Here is a 24,471-nt window from a genome sequence, read left to right as displayed (position 1 = left end):
GAGCTTTCGTGGGTGAATACCCACTTCGTTGGATGCATGTACATCCACGAAAGCTCATGCTCCTAAACGTCTGTTAGCCTATAAGGTGCCACAGGACTCTTTGCTTCTTTTAAAGTGAAAACTGGTAGCCATACTTCAAATTTTAATTAAAACCCCAACTTCTTAATGAACCAGCTAGATGGCGTAGGGCCGTGTATCTGGAAGTGAGGGCATCCTTTGCATATGCTGTCTTAAATTAGCAGATCTGCTCATGGAAGGAAAGAAAGTGATGTCAAAGCTTACTGCTATAATTTACATGCTAACCCTAATGTAAGTGACTTGAGTTACTTTTATTTCCTTCTTGTTTTTATTTGTTAAATCTCCATTTTTCATTAAAATAAAATTATATTGAGGCCAGCAAACAACATCAAATTCGGTCCTACAGATTACAATGTGTGAGTTGTCAAATTCTCTCTCTAGACTGGGAACTAAATTAATAAAAGAAAATTAAGTCACCTTGACTTTTGTAATGATGTCGTTTCAAGGATTTATTATAATATCTATTATGCTAATATCTCAAATTTCTGTTACAAAAGTCATATATTTGATTTGATTTTAGGATCTCTTTATTCAGCTGCTCAGAGAACTCCTCTTACCCAGATGCCCAGAAGACCAAGACCTCAAGTAGGACAACCATTTCTACCTCTTGGTTTAGAATTTTCCTTTTCTGAGTCATTTCTTAGGAGGGTGGGATCATCCCCTTCCTATGGTGCAGATTTGCAGAAGCTTTTAAACTCTTCATGCACCAGTGAAGAGGATCCTCTGTTATAGTTTATTCCTTAAGTTCAAGATGCAACAGCCGGAAAAGAGGATCGTGAAAGCCCTTGAACATAGATACCTTTTGACAGAACTTTTCTACTCCCCTCACTTACATAGTCATTGAGAGAGAGAATAAGAATGATTCTATATCCTGGAGGTTAGGGCACTCACCTGAGAGGAGGAGACCCAGGGTTTAATCCCCCTGCTTAAATGACTACTTAAGTACTTATCCAAAGTGGAACAGGGACAACAGGAGAGATGGAGAGAGACCATATCAGAATATCCCATAGCCAACTGTTTGGGGCACCCTTCTCAGAGATAGGAAACCCCTGTTCAAATCTTTTCTCCAAAGGGTTAGGCAGAGGGGGGAATTGAACCTAGGTCTCCCATATCCTGGGTAAGTGCTCTAAGCAGTGGGCTAAAAATTATGAGGGAGGCATCTCTTCCTCCAGCTGGATTTTTGTGTGGTGCCCGATCTCATAGGCATGCTCTCAGCACACCCACTGGATTGAACCCCACAGGCAAGATAAGCCTTGCCCCACCTAAATTTATCTGGTCTGAAGATCAGGCTAGGGATTAAGCATGAGATAGGCATTGTGCGCATGTTGAGTGGAAGAAATTTTAACAGAGAATTTAGGTGCTGGGGAATTTTAGGTACCTACAGGCCTAGGTAGCAGCCAAGGAGTGGTTTTGAGGCTCTGACTCGTGCCTACATTTTGGACGTAAGCACCTATAGTGGGGAGTTAGGCAACTAGGTACTTTTGTGAATCTTGGCCTTTGTGCCTAAGCTGGTAGAACTGAAGATAATGGGAGCAGGGTGGGCTGGTCCCATTATTAGTATGCTTGTTTTTTGTTTGTTTGGATAGCACCAACAGTGTGCGCATTAATGAAAGGCAGGTTCTGAATAATTACTAACAAATAATCATAATCAAATAATATCTTACACATATTGTAAGGTGGCAAGACTGCATTTTGATAACGTTGAGTGTGCAACAATAACAGCAAGAAGTCTGTATCTGTAGTGTAGATAACAGACTAACAGGTGATGTTGGTGGTAGAATGTCCATGCCTAACAGGGTACAGAATGTGAGTGAAGCCAAACGGCAAAAATTAAGATGTCTGTACACTAATGCGAGGAGCCTAGGGAACAAAATGGAGGAACTAGAGCTACTGGTGCAGGAAGTGAAACCAGATATTATAGGGATAACAGAAACGTGGTGGAATAGTAGTCATGACTGGAGTACAGATATTGAAGGCTATGTGCTGTTTAGGAAAGATAGAAACAAAGGCAAAGGTGGTGGGGTAGCATTGTACATCAATGAGGAGGTTAACTGTAAAGAAATAAGAAGTGATGGAATGGACAAGACAGAGTCTATCTGGGCAAAAATCACACTGGGAAAGAAAGCTACTAGAGCCTCCCCTGAGATAGTGCTTGGGGTGTGCTACAGACCGCCGGGATCTGATTTGGAGATGGATAGAGACCTCTTTAATGTTTTTAAGGAAGTAAACACTAATGGGAAATGTGTGATCATGGGAGACTTTAACTTCCCAGATATAGACTGGAGTACAAGTGCTAGCAAGAATAGTAGGGATCAGATTTTTCTGGATGTGATAGCTGATGGATTCCTTCACCAAGTAGTTGAAGAACCGACAAGAGGGGATGCCATTTTAGATTTTGGTGAGCAGTGAGGAGCTCATAGAAGAAATGGTTGTAGGGGACAACCTTGGTTCGAGTGATCATGAGCTAATTCAGTTCAAACTAGATGGAAGGATAAACAAAAATAGATCTGGGACTAGGGTTTTTTATTTCAAAAGGGCTAACTTTAAAGAATTAAGGAAATTAGTTAGGGAAGTGGATTGGACTGAAGAACTTGTGGATCCAAATGCAGAAGAGGCCTGGAATTACTTTAAGTCGCAGCTGCAGAAACTATCGGAAGCCTGCATCCCAAGAAAGGGGAAAAAAAACATAGGCAGGAGTTGTAGACCAAGCTGGATGAGCAAGCATCTCAGAGAGGTGATTAAGAAAAAGCAGAAAGCCTACAAGGAGTGGAAGAAGGGTGGGATTAGCAAGGAAAGCTATCTTAGTGAGGTCAGAACATGTAGGGATAAAGTGAGAAAGGCTAAAAGCCAAGTAGAGTTGAACCTTGCAAAGGGAATTAAAACCAATAGTAAAAGGTTCTATAGCCATATAAATAAGAAGAAAACAAAGAAAGAAGAAGTGGGACCGCTACACGCTGAGGATGGAAAGGAGGTTAAGGATAACCTAGGCATGGCCCAATATCTAAATAAGTACTTTGCCTCAGTCTTTAATAAGGCTAATGGAGAGCTTAGGGGTAATGGAAGGATGACAAATGGGAATGAGGATATGGAGGCGGATATTACCACATCTGAGGTAGAAGCCATACTTGAACAGCTTAATGAGACAAAATCGGAGGACCCGGACAATCTTCATCAGAGAATATTAAAGGAACTGGCGCATGAAATTGCAAGCCCGTTAGCGAGAATTTTTAATGAATCGGTAAACTCAGGGGTTGTACCGTATGACTGGAGAATTGCTAACGTAGTTCCTATCTTTATGAAAGGGAGAAAGAGTGATCCGAGTAACTATAGGCCTGTTAGTTTGATATCTGTAGTATGTAAACTCTTGGAAAAAATTTTGAAGGAGAAAGTAGTTAAGGGCATTGAGGTCAATGGTAATTGGGACAAAGTACAACATGGTTTTACTAAAGGTAGATCGTGCCAAACCAACCTGATCTCCTTCTTTGAGAAGGTGACTGACTATTTAGACAAAGGAAATGCGGTAGACCTAATTTACCTCGATTTCAGTAAGGCATTTGACACGGTTCCACATGTGGAATTATTAGTCAAATTAGAAAAGATGGGGATCAATATGAGAATTGAAAGGTGGATAAGGAACTGGTTAAAGGGGAGACTACAACGGGTCGTACTGAAGGGTGAACTGTCAGGCTGGAAGGAGGTTACTAGTGGAGTTCCTCAAGGATCAGTTCTGGGACCAATCTTATTTAACCTTTTTATTACCGACCTTGGCACAAAAAGCGGGAATGTGCTAATAAAGTTCGCAGATGACACAAAGCTGGGGGGTATTGCTAACACGGAGAAGGACCGGGATATCATACAGGAAGATCTGGACGACCTTGTAAACTGGAGTAATAGTAATAGGATGAAATTTAATAGTGAAAAGTGCAAGGTCTTGCACTTAGGGATTAATAATAAGAACTTTAGATATAGATTGTGGATGCATCAGTTGGAAGCAACAGAGGAGGAGAAAGACCTTGGGGTATTGGTAGATCACAGGATGACTATGAGCCGCCAATGTGATATGGCCATGAAAAAAGCTAATGCGGTTTTAGGATGCATCAGGTGAGGTATTTCCAGCAAAGATAAGGAGGTGTTAGTACCGTTATATAAGGCTCTGGTGAGACCCCACCTGGAATACTGTGTGTAGTTCTGGTCTCCCATGTTTAAGAAGGATGAATTCAAACTGGAACAGGTTTAGAGACGGGCTACTAGGATGATCCGAGGAATGGAAAACCTGTCATATGAAAGGAGACTCAAAGAGCTTGGCTTGTTTAGTCTAGCCAAAAGAAGACTAAGGGGGGATATGCTTGCTCTTTATAAATATATCAGAGGGATTAATATTAGGGAGGGAGAGGAATTATTTAAGCTTAGTACCAATGTAGATACAAGAACGAATGGGTATAAACTGGACACTAGGAAGTTTAGACTTGAAATTAGACGAAGGTTTCTAACCATTAGAGGAGTGAAGTTCTGGAACAGCCTTCCAAGGGGAGTAGTGGGGGCAAAAGACATATCTGGCTTTAAGATTAAGCTTGATAAGTTTATGGAAGGGATGGTATGATGGGTGAGTCTAATTTTGGCAATTGATCTTTGACTATCGCCAGATAAGTATGCCGAGTGGTTGGTGATGGGATGTTGGATGGGATGGGATCTGAGTTACTGCAGAGAATTCTTTTCTGAGTGCTGGCTGGTGAGTCTTGCCCACATGCTCAGGGTTTAGCTGATCGCCGTATTTGGGGTCGGGAGGGAATTTTCCTCCAGGGCAGATTGGCAGAGGCCCTGGAGGTTTTTCACCTTCCCCTGCAGCGTGGGGCATGGGTCACTTGCTGGTGGATTCTCTGCAGCTTGAGGTCTTCAGACCACAATTTGAAGACTTCAATAACTCAGGCATAGGTTAGGGGTTTGTTATAGAAGTGGATGGGTAGGGTTCTGTGGCCTGCTTTGTGCAGGGGGTCGGACTAGATGATCACATTGGCCCTTTCTGACCCTAGAATCTATGAATCTATGAATCTATGCTGTTCAGAACCAAGCAAGTACAGAATTTGGGAAAAGAAAAATAAAATATTCTTCTTTTCCTATATCTTACTCATGTCATTATATAGCATAATTCACTCATTTCTACTTTAATATACTGACTTCATCCTGGCATTCAGATCGTAATATTACATAGCATGAAATGACAGTGTGCCTTTAATTGGATTACTCATGCCACACTTGATTTTATTACATGTATATTATAAAAAGGCAGAGAAAATGAATCATTTCCTAAGTTAATTAATGTATCACTTACCAAAGGTCATTAAACCCTAGTTAATTAAATATAGTGGCAAAGTTAATTAAGACAGATACTTTTCTAAAACAAATGAAACTGTATTTTAAGCAACTTGTTCCTTTAACGTCTTCCTTAATTGATTTAATAGACAGCTGCAGTATTATGTTATTCGCTCAGGGACAGAAAAGCCTTTGGTGACCTGGAACAGAAAGGTAATGAGGCACTACATGTGAACCTAACAGAAGGTAAGCATGGTCGGAAGTGACAAGTGTGTCAGAAAGCAACATACAGAGCTGAAAAGCATATTGAGAAGTTCTGAATTAGAACCGGTTTTCTTTATATCTACCACATTGTTGCAGACAAGCTGATAAAAATAAGTAGGATTTTATAAATGACTAATTTAAGTACTAATTTAGCAAATCTAAGTCAAAAGCGTGGAACTGTGAAAATGGTGAAAGTAAAAATCCTAATTCTATCCCTGCATATTATAATTTTCTCTTCTGCTACTGGAGCTGTCATCTACCTTCTGTAGATACACTTTTCTGTGTTTTAAAATATTTCTTTGTACAAAAATAGTGATCGCTATTTTTCTACTCTGTGCAGTTTAAAACAATTATTCTGAAAAATCCCTAATTCACAAATAATTCACCCACAGAATCTATGAAAACAAGGGAATTTAAAAGTCATGAGTTGTCTCTATTCTGTTATAATCTGGTTCTTACACTGGGTATCTGATTGCCTCTTAAAATATTTCTTTTACCAGTCAAATTGTAGTCTTCTTTGGGATTAAATGTTGGTAAAGTAGTTGAAGCCTTTTCTCTGACCATTTATTTACTCATGCTAAAAGTTGTTGACTTCTTCTTTAACAGAATAGCAAGAATACCTGAATCCTATAAACAAGTTTCAATATACTGTACTGTAGCAATGCAGCAAGAATGACACCATTAAAACAAATAGAGCTTCTCGTTGTGTTTTTGCTGATCACTTAACAGCATTTTCTACAGAAATCCAGAACAAAAGCAAAACAACAAACAAATGAAAAACCACTTACAGCTCTGACGTGCTGCTTTTTAAATATATATATTTTTAACTATAGTTTTTATTTTGAGCCTCCTGGCCAAACTGTATATGTTACTACACTCACTTTAGGTACCTAGGGACTTTAGATGTTATTTCTACATTTCATATTCTTCATCTTTCTAATACCTGTAGGTTTCTTGTAGATTTATAATTGTGAGTTTCCTTTTTTTGGGGGGCTTAGGTGAAAAAGTTGCCGAGACAAAGAGAGGTGGAAGGAAACAAAAGGCATGTAAAATATTGCATTTTTCTTTTTAATCTGTTTTTTAACATTAAATGAGAAAGTGAGAATAATAAGTTTTCAACATAGAATTAAAATAAATGAACCATACCAAACTTACTTATAAATTTACTTTGATTCTCTGTTGTGAAATGAATTTAAGACTTCTTCTAAATCTTTGTTTTATTTTGGTTAAGAAAACCTTTAAAAGAAATAAAAGAACTAAAGATGGCTATATGATAGTAAGAAAGATAAACATCTTTATTTAACCTGGCATTCAAATTTATCAAGAAATGATTAAATTTGATACAATAACTAAAGTATTATCGAAAAATAGTAATCCTATTGAAGACCCTGATCCTATGCATGTACTTAATTTTACACACTATCAGTGGCTTTAGTGGGGCCACTCACAACAGTATGTAAGGTTAAACGTGCAAAAGTCTTTGTGGGTTTGGGGTCTAATTCTGTTCTATAGTGAGAAGATAATTTTGTTATTAATATTGAAACTAGGAACCTATAATACAGAACCTTAGTAAGTGCCAGTCAAAGATTGAAGACTATGCCTAACTTTATTCATGTGGATATTCTCACGCAAGTCATACCTTTATCACTGGAATAATCACATATAAGTGTAACCCTTCTGCCCCTCTGAATTGGCAGCAACAAGGGCCAGGTTCCGTATCCAGGGGTTCCGTTTCAATAACACAATGCATAACCGGCTCAAGCCCCCACCCAGTGACCTGGGACACTTACATACCACACCCCCCTGGGTGCCTCTAGGAGGCAATACTTCCCCTCTCGCAAGCACGGAGTCTGAATGTAGCAAAATCTTTTTAATAAAGGAAGGAAACAATGCGGCATCCCACTGGAGAAACACCACAAACAGGATTATAACACAAACCATAAACAAACAAAAAAAAACCCACCCCCCAGGTACGTTTGGCAATGTCCTTTTCCCCTTAGAGTCTTAATTCCAATCACCCCAAAGTCCAACAACCCAAAAGTCTCTGGTCAGTGCCACCCCAGAATTCGAGAGTTTATCTGCAGAGTTTTACTCCCCCTAGCCTGGGTGGAAAGTGGGGGGGAAGTCCACACAGGGTCTTAAGGGGCACCTTATGTGGGCCAGGGCCAACTGCTCTGCCTCTCCGTGGAGTTCTGCTGCAGCCTCCACCACACCCCAGCTGTGCCACTCCTCCAGCTGTCCCTGTAAACCGCTTCACTCCGCTCACTGTTCCATGGGCTGCTCCAACACCCTGCAAACTGCTCTGCTCTGCCAGCCGCTTAACAATAGGTCGTCAGGCTCCCCCACTAGTTAACACAGCACTCCGTGATCTCAATTCAGCTCTTTCAGTGATTTCAGCTCTTAATAGGGGAGCCCTGGTGCAGGTGCACCATTGGCTCAACATGAATTCAGCTCAGCAGTCTCTAGATAGACTCCTAATAGAATTAAAAATTAGCTCTACTCTTTAACATTGGAGAGAGGAGGATGTGCAATTGGTGTTCCAGGCCCTCAAAAGGGGCCCATACCACCAGGTACACACACCAGTCCTCAATCTCTCTCCATTCATGGGGTTTTGGAACCTATGTCCCATGTTTAGCAAGTACCACCTAACTGAGGTTGAGTCATTTCTGTCACAAAGCAGTCCCATCCCAAGCTGCTGTGGGGTTATGCTAAGTGTGTGTGTGGGGGGGGGGAGGGGTGCATGCCAATGCAAATTCTTAAAATTCTTTCCACACTCTCTCCAATTCACCACCAGATGTCAGGATAGCGCTCATCCTGACTCTGCTTACATAGGCATAATATCTTGATCCATGATGCACATTGCAAGTTACATTCAAATATTTATTACCATCATCCTGTAACCATCTGTATTTCAATTTATGATTTAATGTTTGTCATACTTTGACCCAGAATTCTTAACAGATCTTTTAACAACCATTCATAGGCACAAGCTAGTACAGAGAATCATTACAAGGCATCCTTTAAATCCCACCCTGTGAAATCTGTGCCTGCAATAAGCATTGTTTACTAGTCTGAGTAACCGAACCCTATATGCAATGTATACATACATGAAAGATTTTGATTAATTTCTAAGTAAATAAAAAATGTTTACATTTCTTACTTCTAACTTTGCACTTAATTTTTAACTGAATTGTCCCAGGCAGCGACATGGGCCCCAACCCTGCAGAGACCTAAAGCACATGTCTAAGGCTATGTCTACACTAGCACTTTTGTCGGTAATACTTTTGTCAGTCAGGGGTGTGAAAAGACACACTCCTGACTGCCATAAGTTTCACCGACAGAAGCACCAGAATGGACAGCGCTATGTTGGCAGGAGATGCTCTCTTGCTGACATAGCTTCTGCTGCTCGTTGGGGGTAAGGGGCATGTGCAGGGATTTAAATTTGACTACTTTTTTGGGGGGGAGGATTTTAAACACTGGCCCTCTACCCAATGCCCCCGGGCCTTGCTGCCTCCCTCACCCCCTGGCTCCCAATGCCTCCTTGGGATCCCCACCCATCCCCCCCGGCTCCCTGCTGCCTCCCTACCCCCATTGTCCCAGGCTCCAAACACTTACTAGAGGCTGCAGGTGAGGAAGGGATGGGGCTCAGCAAGCTTCCTGTGCCCTCTCTGGCAGAACTGTGCTGCCAGCCCAGCTTCCCTGCTCCAGGTACCATCTAATGGGGCTCAGCTGGAGTGCCTTTCCCGGGTGCATCTCCAGCCACGCTCAGCCCGACTTCCACTGTGACAGAAAATGGGGAGGATGGGCTTGGGGCGGGAATCTAGGGGCAAGGGTAGAAGCTGTGGACAGTGGCAGAGATGGTTACTGGGGAGGGGCCTGTGCCCCTGGTTGCCCCCCTTGCGCACACCCCTGGGCGTGGTTTAATTCTGCTGACAGGAGAGCTCACTCCCATTGGCATAGAGCAGCTACGCAGGAGACATTACAGCAGTGCAGCTACAGTGGTACAGCTATGCCGCTGTAAGGTCTCTGCTGTAGACATGGCCTAACTTTACGTAGGGAAGAAGTCTAATGGACTTCACAGAACATTAGTCATCCTGCCATAATGTGCACTTGATTTTTCTTTTTTACTAACCAAGTTTCACTGGAGGTCCTACAAAGTGGTTTCCAGTTGAAAAGAGATTGTTAATACTTGGTGAAATTCACCGCAAGCAGAGGGTCCTCCTAGAGTGTGTGCCCTACTTCAGTCTCATGTAAGCCCTCAAATGAAACAATCCCACTTTTGAAAAATAATCAGAAGTCCCAGTTGTTGAGGGCAACACAAAGCTGAGTGACATTGACTCAAATCTTATGTGTGAGACCCACGAATCTTCTAAATGAGATTAAAGTAGGAATTCAAATATTTTGGTAGCCATCTGAATATTTTAAAAAGTTTTAAGGATTTTAGTTGAAGAGTTTCTGATTCATTTAACTAGGCAATGTATTATAATTATATAATTTACTATGTCATAAATAGCAGCACAGCATGGGGAGGAGGAGACCAGTCCTCTGTGGAGAAAGAAGTGGTTCAGGACTATTTAGAAAAGCTGGATGAGCACAAGTCCATGGGGCCGGATGCGCTGCATCCGAGAGTGCTAAAGGAGTTGGCAGATGTGATTGCAGAGCTATTGGCCATTATCTTTGAAAACTTATGGTGTTTGGGGGAGGTCCTGGATGACTGGAAAAAGGCTAATGTAGTGCCCATCTTTAAAAAAGAGAAAAAGGAGGATCCAGGGAACTACAGCCAGTCAGCCTCGCCTCAGTCCCTCGAAAAATAATGAAGCGGATCCTCAAGGAATCAATTCTGAAGCACTTAGGGGAGAGGAAAGTGATCAGGAACAGTCAGCATGGATTCACCAAGGGCAAGTCGTGCCTAACTAACCTAATTGCCTTTTATGAAGAGATAACTGGCTCTGTGGATGAGGGGAAAGCTGTGGATATATTATTTTTTGACTTTAGCAAAGCTTTTGAGACAGTCTCCCACAGTATTCTTGCCAGCAAGTTAAAGAAGTATGGGCTGAATGAATGGAATATAAGGTGGATAGAAAACTGGCTAGATCATCGGGCTTAACAGGTACTGATCAATGGCTCCATGTCTAGTTGACAGCTGGTATCAAGCAGAGTGTCTCAAGGGTCGGTCCTGGGGCTGGTTTTGTTCAATATCTTCATTAATGATCTGGAGGATGGTGTGGACTGCACCCTCAGCAAGTTTGCAGATGACACTAAACTGGGAGGAGTGGTAGATCCACTGGAGGGTAGGGATAGAATATAGAGTGACCTAGAAAAATCAGAGGATTGGGCTGAAAGAAATCTGATGAGGTTCAACAAGGACAAGTGCAGAGTCCTGCACTTAGGCCGGAAGAATCCTATGCACTACTACAGACTAGAGACCGAATGGCTAGGCAGCAGTTCTGCAGAAAAGGACCTAGGGGTTACAGTGGACAAGAAGCTGGATATGAGTCAGTGTGCCCTTGTTGCTAAGAAGACTAATGGCTTATTGGGCTGTATAAGTAGGGGCATTGCTAGCAGATCGAGGGATATGATCATTCCTCTCTATTTGACATTGGTGAGGCCTCATCTGGAGTACTATGTCCCGTGTTGGGCCACACACTGCAAGAAGGATTAGGAAAAATTGGAAAGAGTCCAGGGGAGGGCAACAAAAATGATTAGGGGGATGGAGCACATGACTGAGGGAGGGAAGCTGAGGGAACTGGGGTTGCTTAGTCTGCAGAAGAGAAGAATGAGGGGAATTTGATAGCTGCTTTCAACTATCTGAAAGGGAGTTCCAAAGAGGGTGGATCTAGACTGTTCTCAGTGGTAGCAGATGACAGAACAAGGTTAATGGTCTCAGGTTGCAGTGGGGGAGGTTTTGGATGTATATTAGGAAAACCTTTCACTAGGAGAGTGGTGAAGCACTGGAATGGATTACCTAGGGAGGTGGTGGAATCTTCTTTCTTAGAGGTTTTTAAGGTCAGACTTGACAAAGGCCTGGCTGGGATGATTTATTTAGGGATTTATCCTGCTTTGAGCAGGGGGTTGGACTAGATGACCTCCTGAGGTGCCTTCCAACCCTAATATTCTGTGATTCTATGAAAACTGTTTAGTGGTGCTCAAATTCAAATTAGTGTTATGATTATGACTGAAAATTCCCAACCTAGTCTACAGTCAGTTTTCCCAAGTCATTCCTGAGAGTAAATACCTGAATTTCTGAAGTAAAATCTCTATTTTACCACATTATCTAGTTAGTTATGCTTAAAAATAGGGTTTTTTTTTATTTAGAAAAAAATGTTTATTTATAAAAGTTGTGAAATTTTTAAGGCAGTTAAAAAAAATATCAGAAGCATTGTAATGGTACTTCTAACTTCAATCATCAATTCAAAGGGTGTGGGGAGGAAGTGGAGTCATGTGGCATGCACACAGCTGGCCAGGCATGGAGGTAAGTGTACATTTCACAGAGGCTGCACTTTTGGGGAACTCCTGAAGGCCTTGTGCCCCTCAGAGTACTACCTCAATTTGTAATTTGAGGCTGTTGGTTAATCCCACAGTTTAACTATCTTCTTTCTGTAGCATAGATAAGACACTATTCATTCTGTGTTGTCAAATTATTGGTCTTTATCAGTATGAATACAGAAATAATTTGACCAGATTGGTTTCCATTTTATTCATTACATTACTTTGCCATGTCTGGTAATATAAGAAAATACTGTGACATTTAGTGGGAAAAAAATAGTTTTAAATGTTACTATAATTTATTCTTGAAGGTGCTGTTTTCAGGTCAAACTGTTCCCAAGAACTGTGATAATTTTACTTTTCTGATGTATCTAATACTTCTGAAAATTAAGTAGACATATGTTATAGTATTCAGTTCTCTAGTCTGGTGAATTGTGCTGTCTGTCAGTGTATTGTTCTGTGTAACTGCATAAAGGAATCATAATAATTAAAATAGTATCGTTATTTTATTTGACAGTGGTTGTCATATCTAAAAGGCTTTCTGTTTTCCTGTCTGATAATAAGTCATAATGAATAAGGCAGAAGTAGAAAAACCTCTGACCTATGGCTATATATCTATGAGAGAGTTCAAACTGAAAAAATATAAACTATACTAAATGTGTTCTGACTATCAAGTATTAAGAAGATGTTCTTTTTTCTCTAGCTTGCTCTTTTTCATTGCAGCACGGTTTGTTGTTACACTGGGTCACATTTTGTTATCTCACAAGATCTAAACAGAAATTATGGTTTGTGACTGAATGACAAAATATACAGTGAAACTAAAAATATTCATTTGGAATAGGCACATGCTAATAGTTAAAAGATCAATTATCTAATTTAGAGTCTAGTGCTCTTTAGTTTAGCAGAATAATCTTTGACTGTTTTAATAAAGAATTTGAATTATTTTCATGTAAGGCTCAGTTCTTCAGGTGCTGAGCACTCTGGTCCAATTCAGCGAAGCACTTAAGCATATGCTTAACCTTAACCATGTATTGACCCACTTGATGCTTAAATTCTTTGCTGGATTGGGGCTAGAGTGCTCAGTACTTCACAGGATTGAACCCATAGAATTTATTATCTTGTTCCCAGACCAGATTTAAAAAGTGATGCCAGTGTTCATCATGGAGCTGTAGGTCTGGTCAGTTACTGCACTGTAATCTTCTCCCACAAGAACAACCAATATGTTTCCTGGTAAATTTTCATGACCAAGACATTTCCTTTCTATTGCTTATGATGATTAAAGCAAATGCACGCAATTTTCCTCCTCAATCTCTAATTATATTGTAATGATATTTTCTCCTTAGGATTTGTTGCACCAGTTTAGTCAAATATAAGTCTTTGTTTGCTAACTTTCCTTCAACTGATATTTAAATAACTATTATTGGCAAATTGCTATCCCATTTTTGCATTTATAATTTCTCCCTTTTCTTATTACCTGATACTAAACTTCTAATATGATTTCTAGTGTTAGCCCCATCTGCATTACAAGCACAGCCTTCCTGAGTGACCTGATCACAGTACAGTTGTTTCTTGACACACTTAGAGCACAGTGCCAAATATTTAGGCGTGTGCTTAATTTTATATATGCGAGCAGCCTCATTGACTTCAGTGGGGTTATATGTGTGCTTAAAGTCTTTGCAAAAATGGGGCCCAAGACTTCCACAGGGTTTAGAGGCATGGTTATGGTCATGTCTAGACTATAAAACAATGTTTCCTCTCTCTAGATTCTTTTCCTTACCCTACCTACTAGAATATCCTATCATTAAATTTTGGAAATTCTGCTAGTTTTATAATTGATATTTTTTAAAAAAAATTGTATAAACCTGTACCAGAAGAATGGTTTGCTGTAACTTGGTAGAGTACTTCAGAACTTGACATTGCTACTCCTACTGCTTTGAAAGTCACATGTCTAATGGTTTAGTTTTAAGAATATGTCTTTTGAGCTGAAAGCAGTTGTAATACTAGCTGTCATTTTCCAAATGATTTAAAACATACTATTGATGGTTTCTGCTTGTAAAAGTAACACTGATGTGTGGATTTGAAAAGATTGGGTTTAAATACTGGTGTGATTGTGAAATTGTCTGTAATGGTTCTTAGATTCTCAGACAGAAATCAGTTTCTCTGGTGATTACCTTGTACTATAAAGGAAGTAGTTTGTACCATATACACTCTGCAGGCAGGCCCCTCCTCAGCTGGTGTAAATCAGCACGGCTCCAATGCAGGTAACAGAGCTATGCCATTTACACATGCAGGGGATCTGGCCCACACTGTTTCAAAATACGACATATTTAAAATACAGGCATACGTATCAGTAATCCTAGATTTAATATTCTGGTATAACTAACATAGCAATGCGGTTGGATTGCAGCATCTAAGGAATACTGACAATATAAAATCTTTAACGGTGTAAAAGAGATCTCAGATGTTTTGTCAAGCATGTTCCTATTTTACCTCAGGTTTTACCTCTTTCCAATTAATGGTCATCAGTGTTTCATGTAGTCTTCTCTCTGCAGGTGGCTTCATCAGTTCCTCAGTTCCTGAAGATAAGGGCGCTGGAACAAGGTGGCATTTTTGTAAGTTTTTGTGATTAAATCTGTTGTGAAGTTGTGTGTGTGGGTTTGTGTATTTTAAAAAATAGCTGTAACTTCCCAATGTGACACAATGAGTCATTGACAGGACTGGGAACAGAAACCAGGAGTCCTGATGCCAGGACATTCCCTCCTTTACTATGAGCTTTTATACCAATAATACATTTAGAATTTGGGCAACCCGTACCAAAAGTCACTGGATGCTTTAGCAAAATATTTTCAAAACTCTTTTTAACTTAAATAAATGTTTAAAATATATTTTTAAAAGTTCATTCCATACACGTTCCAGGCAAAGAGGTAATTAAGTGTGACATATTCTTCACTCTTAATTTCTACTCATACTACTCTGAAAACAACAGTGATAGAGGATAGGTGGTAAGACACAGTATCTGCTGTGAATGGCAGAAGAAAAAACTTCTATTAATCTACAGTTGTCCAGATCTTTTCATATCAGAATAAAGCAATGAGGCAATAATAGCAGAAATGAATGGTCATGTTTTGAACATTCCATGGCTCCTCCTTGCATACTTTTGAGACACTAGCACTGACAACAAGCTTTGTGTAGTGCTTGAGCTACAGGGAGGGCAGAGACCACATTGGCTAGTCCCTGGGTTCAAGTTTCTCCTCTACATAAAATCTAGAGCCGTGTGAAAATTACTTTATGTTGGTGTTTAGCAGTTTGTCCTATCCCACCCCACCAAAAACAAACAGGATATTTAAAAATTATTTTAATGGTCACTTGTAAATCAATCCATAGATCACTCACGTCTATATGGTTTTTTTCTGATATATGCCCATAACATATAGGTCCAGATTCAGCAACACTTAATGCTTCACTTCAGGTAAATGAGAATTCCCATTTAAGAAGTCAGTGGGCTTAAAGCACTTTTTAAAATTAAGTGTATGCATTAGTGCTTTCCTGAATTACAGTCTGTATTTCCCACTGAAATATCGCTGTGATTCTCCTTCCTCTGAAAGCAAGGAGCGGGGTCACTTATCCCCACGAATTACCAAGGAGAAGAAAACAAGTTTTAAAAATTGAAATATTGCACTGCACTGGAGCAGACATTCCATGAGAGAGTACATCATTTGGCTTATACTTTTCTTGCACTGTATTAAATTGCAATGGTTTCCACTTAGAAAAAAGTCATAATTTGTCCCTATAATAAATCATGTTAACTTTTTTTAAAAGTTTTTATCTTTGTAGGGTTTGGCAGAAACAATGGACAAGTTTTGTTGCCTTCAGTTTAGCTTGGTAAGAAGATTGGAAGGGAGAGTGGTAAAATGTTTTTGCTTTTATTTTATTTTTTTTGAGTTTTTAACCAACTGGACATATTATTTAAACAGAGGCAGCAGCCATTTTGCACTGAATTTAGGAAATTTGTATATGGACAAATGTTAGCAGTCTGAACTTAAACTGCTGTAGTTTGGGCTGAGACCATATTCAGTTCCAAAATAAAAATTAAAAAATAAGCATTTCCGGTAATTGTGAGCCTGTCACAGTAAAGCTTGTGTGGTAATTGCCATTCACCCAGTAGGACTTGTTCTTAGTTTGAATGTTCCTGTTTCTTCTTATAAGAAAAATGAGCCTGAAAACTAAAAGAAGAAGAAACTCTCAAGGAAATCAGCTTGAATTGCTTATGTGCTATGTAGGCTTCACCCCTGGGCTCTCTCCCTCTTTGTGATCATGCAGATGTGAAGAAGAAAGCCATGACTGGGTTAGGAAAGAGGAAATTGGTTGCAATAGTCCTCATCCCCTCCATTACCTGCATCTGTGGTCACTGAAATAGACAGAGCTATGACTTGTGGTTACCTGTGACATCTCTTGTTCTCCAACATATTCCTGAATATAGTTTTTAATTTGTACATCATTATATCCTACTTAATAAAAGACGTGGGGAAAAGAAAGAAAAAAGCCCTCTCTACACAAACCATACACAAGAAGGATATAAACTTGATCTTGGCCAAACTGGATTCCAGTATATTTTGGCAAACACATCTGGATGAGACCAAACCACTTCAAAAAGAATACGCTCTATCCTAGGCCTCTACCTGGGATAAAGCATGATTGTTAAATGGTTAAAACATAATTTTAGCCACATCCACACCATCTGGTGAAACTAGTCTGACCTGCTTAGATTATAATGGAGTTTAAACCACATTTAAGCATGGTAGTCACAACACAGTTGTTATGGCTGTTTAGATGGGGCCTAGCATACTAGCTCAACAAGTGGATCTTATTCCAAAAAGCAACTGTCTCAGCTATTCAGTGGTTTTCAAAAACAAGCTGAACATTGCATCTCTTGAGTTCACAAAGATTGCATTGCAGCTAAAATACTATCAAAGTCTCCCAGCAACATCTGTGTGCAATTTTCTGTAGTTTGATCATCACTGACCAGGTGTCACATTTTGGGGTGCAACCCAGACCAGTGAAAGGTTGTTTCACTGCTTGTTCTGTAATCTTGAGTGCCTTAAAATGCTCTGCTGCTGTTGCTTCCTGTCTGGACACTCCCAGCCAGCAGACAAGCATGCACTGAGGGTATGGCTACACTTGAAACTTCAAAGCGCTGCCGCGGGAGTGCTGCCGCAGTAGTGCTTTGAAGTGTGAGTGTAGTTGCAGCACCAGCGCTGGGAGAGAGCTCTCCCAGTGCTGCACGTACTCTACCTCCTCATGGGGATTAGCTTGCAGCGCTGGGAGCCGCACTCCCAGCGCTGTGGCACTGTTTACACTGGCGCTTTACAGCACTGTATCTTGCAGCGCTCCGGGTATGTGTTTTTTTCACACCCATGAGCGAGAAAGTTGCAGCGCTGTAAAGCACCAGTGTAGCCAGGGCCTGAGTGTCTGTGTGTTAAGCAGCCCAAGTTCAGCAGCTCTGACTCTAGCAGCCTGCTTGTTACACAACAGCCACACACTGGAGTCCACCAGCCTTGGTTACTACTAGCCTAGTGACCCCAACACACTCCCAGTCCCAGATTTTCCCATAACTGTCTGCCCTGAAATGTGCAGTCCTCTCCTGGAACATTTAGAGAAGTAGTAAGGTCCATTGCTCTTTTAAAGAGACAAAAACAGCAATGTGTTGCTTTAACTGGAGTTAATAATCACTTCAATTCAAACACAAACACTGGATTAGTTTAGATTAAAAGTAAAACAAGTCTACTAACCAAAAGAGAGTGGATTTTAAGTGAATTCACATATAAGGGATAAAGTCAGAATTGGTTACAAGCAAATAAAAGTGGAAAGTGCTTTCCAGTTACTAAGACTTAACTTTGGCAACTTTGTTCAACGTAGTTTCCCCATCAGTCTTCCAGGCTCAGCGACTTCAGCCCCCTTGGCTGAAGGACCTATTTTTCTAGGCTTGCCAGAGCTCTGGTCCCTTGTATCTGTGTAGTGATGGATGTCAAGGTGGCTCCTTCTCTTTCTTAATATCTTCACAAACTCACTATTTTGTCCCCAGATTTAGGATTACCTCATGCTGTCCTTTCCTTCCTGTGGATTTCCTATCCCCATGCTGATTTTTATGTAAATGGGGCTTCCATTGTTTTTTGTCACACTTTGCTTAATTTCACTGGGGATAGATAAATAGCTGCCTTTCCTCCTGTCTGGGGGAAAACCTGTTTCTCCCTGTGTTTGGTCACAGACTTTAAAGCATAGTATCATTGAGTATTCATAATTCCTCATGTAGCGTTAATACATACATTTCACAATGATATTAATCACCAGTGTGTCATTTGCTTTCATAAAAACCCTTACTTGATACCCTTTTATAATACAGTCACATTGTCTACAATCAGTTGAGTCAATTATTTATCTTTTGAGGTTCAGATTCCCTGTCTGTAGACCTCCACTCACTAGATTGATGGCTTTGTTTACTGTCTATGTAAATGTGCCTTGATTGTCTCTGCCTGACAACCAGGCAAGTCAGACAGACAAATACTCATTCCTTTGTCTGGGGCAGACTGGCTGAAGCATTGCTTTCCAAACACATTTTAAGATTATAATTCTAGCACATATCCATAACTCTTTGTACATAGTCTATACCCACATGCAAAAATATTAACGATCAGTGAGTTATTAGTTTTCAAATGAATTATATCATGTCACCTATTGGGTATATATCATGACAGCAGTTTGTTAGGTGTAGTAAGTATGTCAGGCCTGATCAGGTTCTTTCTTCAGTACACTGCTCATCATTAGCAGACAAGCTTGTTTGGTAATAATGAGCCGTGTACTGAAGAAAGAACTACAGATGCTTCTCTCCTTATTGGCCTAAGCACTGCTCAATAAACTCAAAGCTTAAACACAAAGAAATGTCATTTCTTCAAGCTATTATGAATTCGGAAAGAACAACTATAAAGAAAATAGATTGAGTACTGAAGTAGACACTAGGAGTCAGAGAGGTAGGGATGATTTTAACTGCTAGGTTTGCATCCTACTTGGCAAGCGTTGACATTTCTGCTCTCTCCTCAGAGCCTTGTAATGTTGTGCATACGCTACAGTGCAGAGACAACTAATGATCCATGCTGTAGAATCAGGGCTTGACTTGTACCAGCAGATCAAGGATATTTGCTTGTTGTCTTCTAAACCATTTTTGTCCCAGTAATTTTTTCATTGTTTTCTCCAGTACTTTTCTATAAACCCACAAAATTGTATTAAGACTCTTACAGTCTGGAACTAGTAGAGTTTTATGTGATGAGCAAATTTCTTTTATTGTTCCACAGTCAGGAGTTTACTTGTGATTGTTGTATTTATCAGCATCTACCTTGGATGTGGAGGTAGATATTACCACATCCTAGGTAGAAGCTAAACTCGAAAAGCTTAATGGGACGAAATCAGGGGACCTAGATAATCTTCATCCAAGAATATTAAAGGAACTGGCACATGAAATTGCAAGCCCACTAGCAAGGGTTTTTAATGAATCTGTAAACTCAGGGATTGTACCGTATGATTGGAGAATTGCTAACATAGTTCCTATCTTTAAGAAAGGGGAGGAAAAAAGTGATCCAGGCAACTACAGGCCTGTCAGTTTGACATCTGTAGTATGCAAGGACTTGGAAAAAATTTTGGAGGAAAAAAGTAGTCAAGGACATTGAGGTCAATGGTAATTGGGACAAAATACAACAGGATTTTACAAAAGGTAGCTCAGGCCAGACCAACCTGATCTTTGAGAAGTTAACAGATTTTTTAGACAAAGGAAATGCAGTGGATCTAATTTACCCCAATTTCAGTAAGGCATTTGATACGGTTCCACATGGGGAATTATTAGTTAAATTGGAAAAGATGGGGATCAATATGAAAACTGAAAGGTGGATAAGGAACTGGTTAAAGGGGAGACTACAACGGATCATACTGAAAGGTTAATTGTCAGGCTGGAGGGAGGTTACTAGTGGAGTTCCTCAGGGATTGGTTTTGAGACCAATCTTTTTATTACTGTCCTTGGCACAAAAAGTGGGAATGTGCTAATAAAGTTTGCAGATGACACAAAGCTGAGAGGTATTGCCAATACAGAGAAGGACCAGGATATCATACAGGAAGATCTGGATGACGTTGTAAACTGGAGTAATAGTAATAGGATGAAGTTTAATAGTGAAAAGTGCAAGGTCATGCATTTAGGGATTAATAACAGAAACTATTGTTATAAACTGGGGAGGCATCAGTTGGAAGTAACAGAGGAGAAAGATCTTGGAGTATTGGTTGACCACAGGATGACTATGAGCCGCCAATATGATATGGCCATGAAAAAAGCTAATGTGGTCTTGGGATGCATCAGACAAGATATTTCCAGTAGAAATAAGGAGGTGTTAGTACCGTTATACAAGGCACTAGTGAGACCTCATCTGGAACACTGTGTGCAGTTCTGGTCTCCCATGTTTAAGAAGGAAGAATTCAAACTGGAACAGGTTCAGAGAAGGGCTACTAGGATAATCCGAGGAATGGATATGAAGGGAGACTCAATGAGCTTGGCTTGTTTAGCCTAACCAAAAGAAGGCTGAGGGGAGATATGATTGCTCTCTACAAATATATCAGAGGAATAAATACCAGAGACAGTGAGGAATTATTTAAGCTCAGTACCAATGTGGACACAAGAACAAATGGATATAAACTGGCTATCAGGAAGTTTAGACTTGAAATTAGATGAAGGTTTCTAACCATCAGAGGAGTGAAGTTCTGGAACAGCTTTCCAAGGAGAGTAGTGGGAGCATGTACACGTGTGGTGCCGGGGCTCGACCCTCTCCAGGGAGGAGGGGAGCCACGCCGACCCACTCTAGTCCGGTTGGTCCGGGAAACTAGTCCGGTGGTCCTGGCAGTATTTGTCCGCCTGGCGGGCGAGGGGCTCAGGCCCTCCAGCAGGGCAGAGCCGTAACAACCGCGAGGCGCCAGGCCCTACGTCAGGGTGGACAGCAAACACAGAGTCAGTAAGCTCAGGCCTTCTGTCAGGGCTGAGCAACAGTAGCAGTTTTAAAGGTCCAGCCCTAAGTCAGGGCGGGGCAGCAAACACTGGGTCAGTAAGCGCAGGCCTTACGTCAGGACTGAGCGACAGTAGCAGTTTTAAAGGCCCGGCCCTACGTCAGGGCAGGGCAGCAAACACTGAGTCAGTAAGCTCAGGCCTTGAGTCAGGACTGAGCAACAGTAGCAGTTATCGGCCTCCTCAGGCCAGGGAGAGGGGGAGTCTGCCACCCTGGAGTGGGGTGGCAGGGGGGACGCAGGCCCTCCCACTCCACTGCTTCCCAGCCTGGGGCCCTAACAGTGGCTGTCACTCCGCTGGTCAGTCAGTGGGGATCCTGGCCGCAACACGCTGACATAGGCTCCGGCAGTTCCGCAGCCTGACTGGGGTCGGCTGCCCCCGGGCTGCTTCCGTACTCCCCCTCGGGACCTGCCTGGGTCCTAATGTTGGTCTCTGAAGGGTCCACGAGCATAGGCTCATCGCAACCAGGGCTGGGTGGCAGGTCCAGGAGTTCCTCGGGATAGTCGGGCCAGGGGAGCGCCGTCGGCTCCTCCGGGTAGCGGCAGGCGCGGGGGAGCCCCGGCGGCTCCTCCGGGTAGCGGCAGGCGCGGGGGAGCCCCGGCGGCTCCTCCGGGTAGCGGCAGGCGCGGGGGAGCCCCGGCGGCTCCTCCGGGTAGCGGCAGGCGCAGGGGAGCCCCGGCGGCTCCTCCGGGTAGCGGCAGGCGCGGGGGAGCCCCGGCGGCTCCTCCTTTAGTGAGCGTGGGGAGGCTCCGGCGGCTCCTCTCGGTAGCGAGCGCAGGGGAGCTCCGGCCAGTTGGGGCAGCTACCCTGGGTCGCCGGAGTCTCCCAGTCTTGGGCTCCCTGAGGGACGTCTGTTCTCTCCGGCTGCTGGGGCCTGACTGAGCTCGGAGGGCCAGCTTTTATAGTTCCAGGTCGCCGCCTGAGCCTTTGAGGGGTGGGATCAGAGCTCCGTAGCTCTGCCCATTCTGGCCTCCGGTGGTGCTCGACCTTCTCCGGGGAGGAGGGGAGCCACGCCGGCCCACTACAGGGCAAAAGACATATCTGGCTTCAAGACTAAGCTTGATAAGTTTATGGAGGGGATGGTGTAATGGGGTAGCCTAATTTTGGCAATTAATTCGTCTTTGACTACTAGCAATAAATATGCCCAATGGCTTGTGATGGGATATTAGATGGGGTGGGATCTGAGTTACTACAGAAAATTCTTTCTTGAATGGCTGGCTGATGAGTCTTGCCCACATGCTCAGGGTTTAACTGATCGTCATATTTGGGGTCGGGAAGGAATTTTCCTCCAGGGCAGATTGGCAGAAGTCCTGGGGGGTTTTCGCCTTCCTCTGCAGTGTGAGGCACGGGCCACTTGCTAGAAGAGTCTCTGCACCCTGAAATCTTTAAACCATGATTTGAGGACTTCAATGGCTCAGACACAGGTTTGATACAGGAGTGGGTGGGTGAGATTCTTGGCCTGCATTGTGCAGGAGGTCAGACTAGGTGATCATAATGGTCCCTTTTGACCTTAAATTCTATGTTGTTAAGCAAATGAGTACTTGGGGTACTTGTTTGCTAATTAATAATGAAGCAAAGACAATGTTTTAAAGAGCTCAACTTTTCATGAATCTAGTACATATGGGACTCTTCCTCAGTGTTTTGTGTATGCTGCCATTAAATCATACATAGAATATATGGCCAGATTTTCAAAGATGTTGAGCACATACAACCCCTTACTTTTACTAGGAACACCTCTGAAAATCCAACCAGTAGGTTATGATTATAGATATACTGAAAGGTTATTCAGAAGCATTCATTTTGTGGGAAAATAGAGATTCTGTTCCATTATAAAAGAATATCAGATTTCTTAATTTCATGAACATATATAAATAGATATATATGATAGGTTTAGAGAGAGATGGTAGAGATAAAAACGTTAATAAGTGCTTTTAATAGTAATGAAATAAATGGCTAATAAATTAGAAATAAGGAATGTTTGCTTGTGAGGGCAGTGGTGTTATGAAATTAACATTAGATGAAAATGAAAAGTACAGAAAGTGACATTTTGCATTAAGAATATAAAAATTTTTAGTGTCAAGATAGAAGTTATGTGACTGGCTTACCATGCTGACCAGTATTGTTTCATTGTTTGCTTGTGCTCCCCTTCTCTGCTGTTGAATTCATCTGTTGTCTCTCATCTTATACTGCAGTGTGGACTGTGGAGTTGTATGTGTAAACAGAGTGTAACTACCTATTGTGTACATTGCTGGCATGAACAAAGAGGTGCCTAGTTTATAGCCCTGTTTTGAAGAGTACGTTACCAAGAACTAGGAACCTCTTCATTTGCGCCAGCACTGTCCACGCAGGGCAGTTACAATGCAACACTTTAATGCACTTTGCAATTTACCCCACACCTAAGGTTACCAGATAGCAACTGTGAAAAAACAGGACAGGGGGTGAGGGGTAATAGGTGCCTATATAAGAAAAAGTCCCCCAAAAATGGGACTGTCCCTTTAAAAACAGGATATCTTGTCACCGTACCCAAACCTCCCATATTCCACTTGTAGACAAGCCCTTAGTTAAAACTGAATAGAGAGCTGTAATTGCACCATCACAGCTGGCTCATGCCAGCTAACTTGGCTCAGGCTAAGGGGTTGTTTGATTGTAGTGTAGACATTTGGGCTTGGGACATTTTTAAGAGCCATTTTTAAGAGCATGCCAAACAGGGTGTTATTTCAGAGTGCACTTCCCTGCCCCAGCTGGTGTGACCTCAGATGCATGATGCATGTGAGGTCACAGTGGCTGGGATGGAGCAATGCACTCTTCAGAATGGCACCCGATATCAGACAAAACCGCATCCAGTTTTATTTGAGTACTGAATGGGGGACAAATCCTAGAAAAGAAAGACTCCTGATTTAATGCCAGATGAGTGGCCTGCCAATTGGGAACAGCTGTCCTCTTCTCAACTGCATCTGATTAGTTAACAATCTGACCCTGATAGGGACAGGCCACCCTGCTACGAGAGCTTCAAAAAACAGTGTTACACACATGCTAAGTATGACATTTGTTTTGGAGGGATGATATTCTTTCCTTTATTAAGGTTGCAGTCAGTGTCCATTATAAACCCTATATAAATTTGGCTTAGCTAATCTGGTTTGGCCTGAAAACTAACAAATTTCGTTTAAAAACTAAAGCAAATGCATTTATTTCGCTGCTATCATTTTAAATCCAAGCAAGTGCTCTAACTGAATCAGCATCAC

General features: G+C 41.6%; 1 protein-coding gene across 1 annotated transcript in view; it reads left to right on the top strand.

The window, feature by feature from the left end:
* LOC115652666 (cyclic nucleotide-binding domain-containing protein 2-like) overlaps positions 1-24,471 on the top strand; it is an 86,745-nt gene that overhangs the window by 61,486 nt on the left and 788 nt on the right. The window contains exons 11-15 of the mRNA XM_030565063.1: positions 599-663; positions 5,538-5,634; positions 6,651-6,694; positions 14,691-14,750; positions 15,973-16,020. Coding sequence (XP_030420923.1) covers positions 599-663; positions 5,538-5,634; positions 6,651-6,694; positions 14,691-14,750; positions 15,973-16,020 — 314 coding nt within the window. The remainder of the gene's footprint in view (positions 1-598; positions 664-5,537; positions 5,635-6,650; positions 6,695-14,690; positions 14,751-15,972; positions 16,021-24,471) is intronic.

The sequence above is a fragment of the Gopherus evgoodei genome, chromosome 5, assembly GCF_007399415.2.
Source record: "Gopherus evgoodei ecotype Sinaloan lineage chromosome 5, rGopEvg1_v1.p, whole genome shotgun sequence".
Classification (NCBI taxonomy): domain Eukaryota; kingdom Metazoa; phylum Chordata; order Testudines; family Testudinidae; genus Gopherus; species Gopherus evgoodei.
This window is presented reverse-complemented; position numbering and strand designations above follow the sequence as displayed.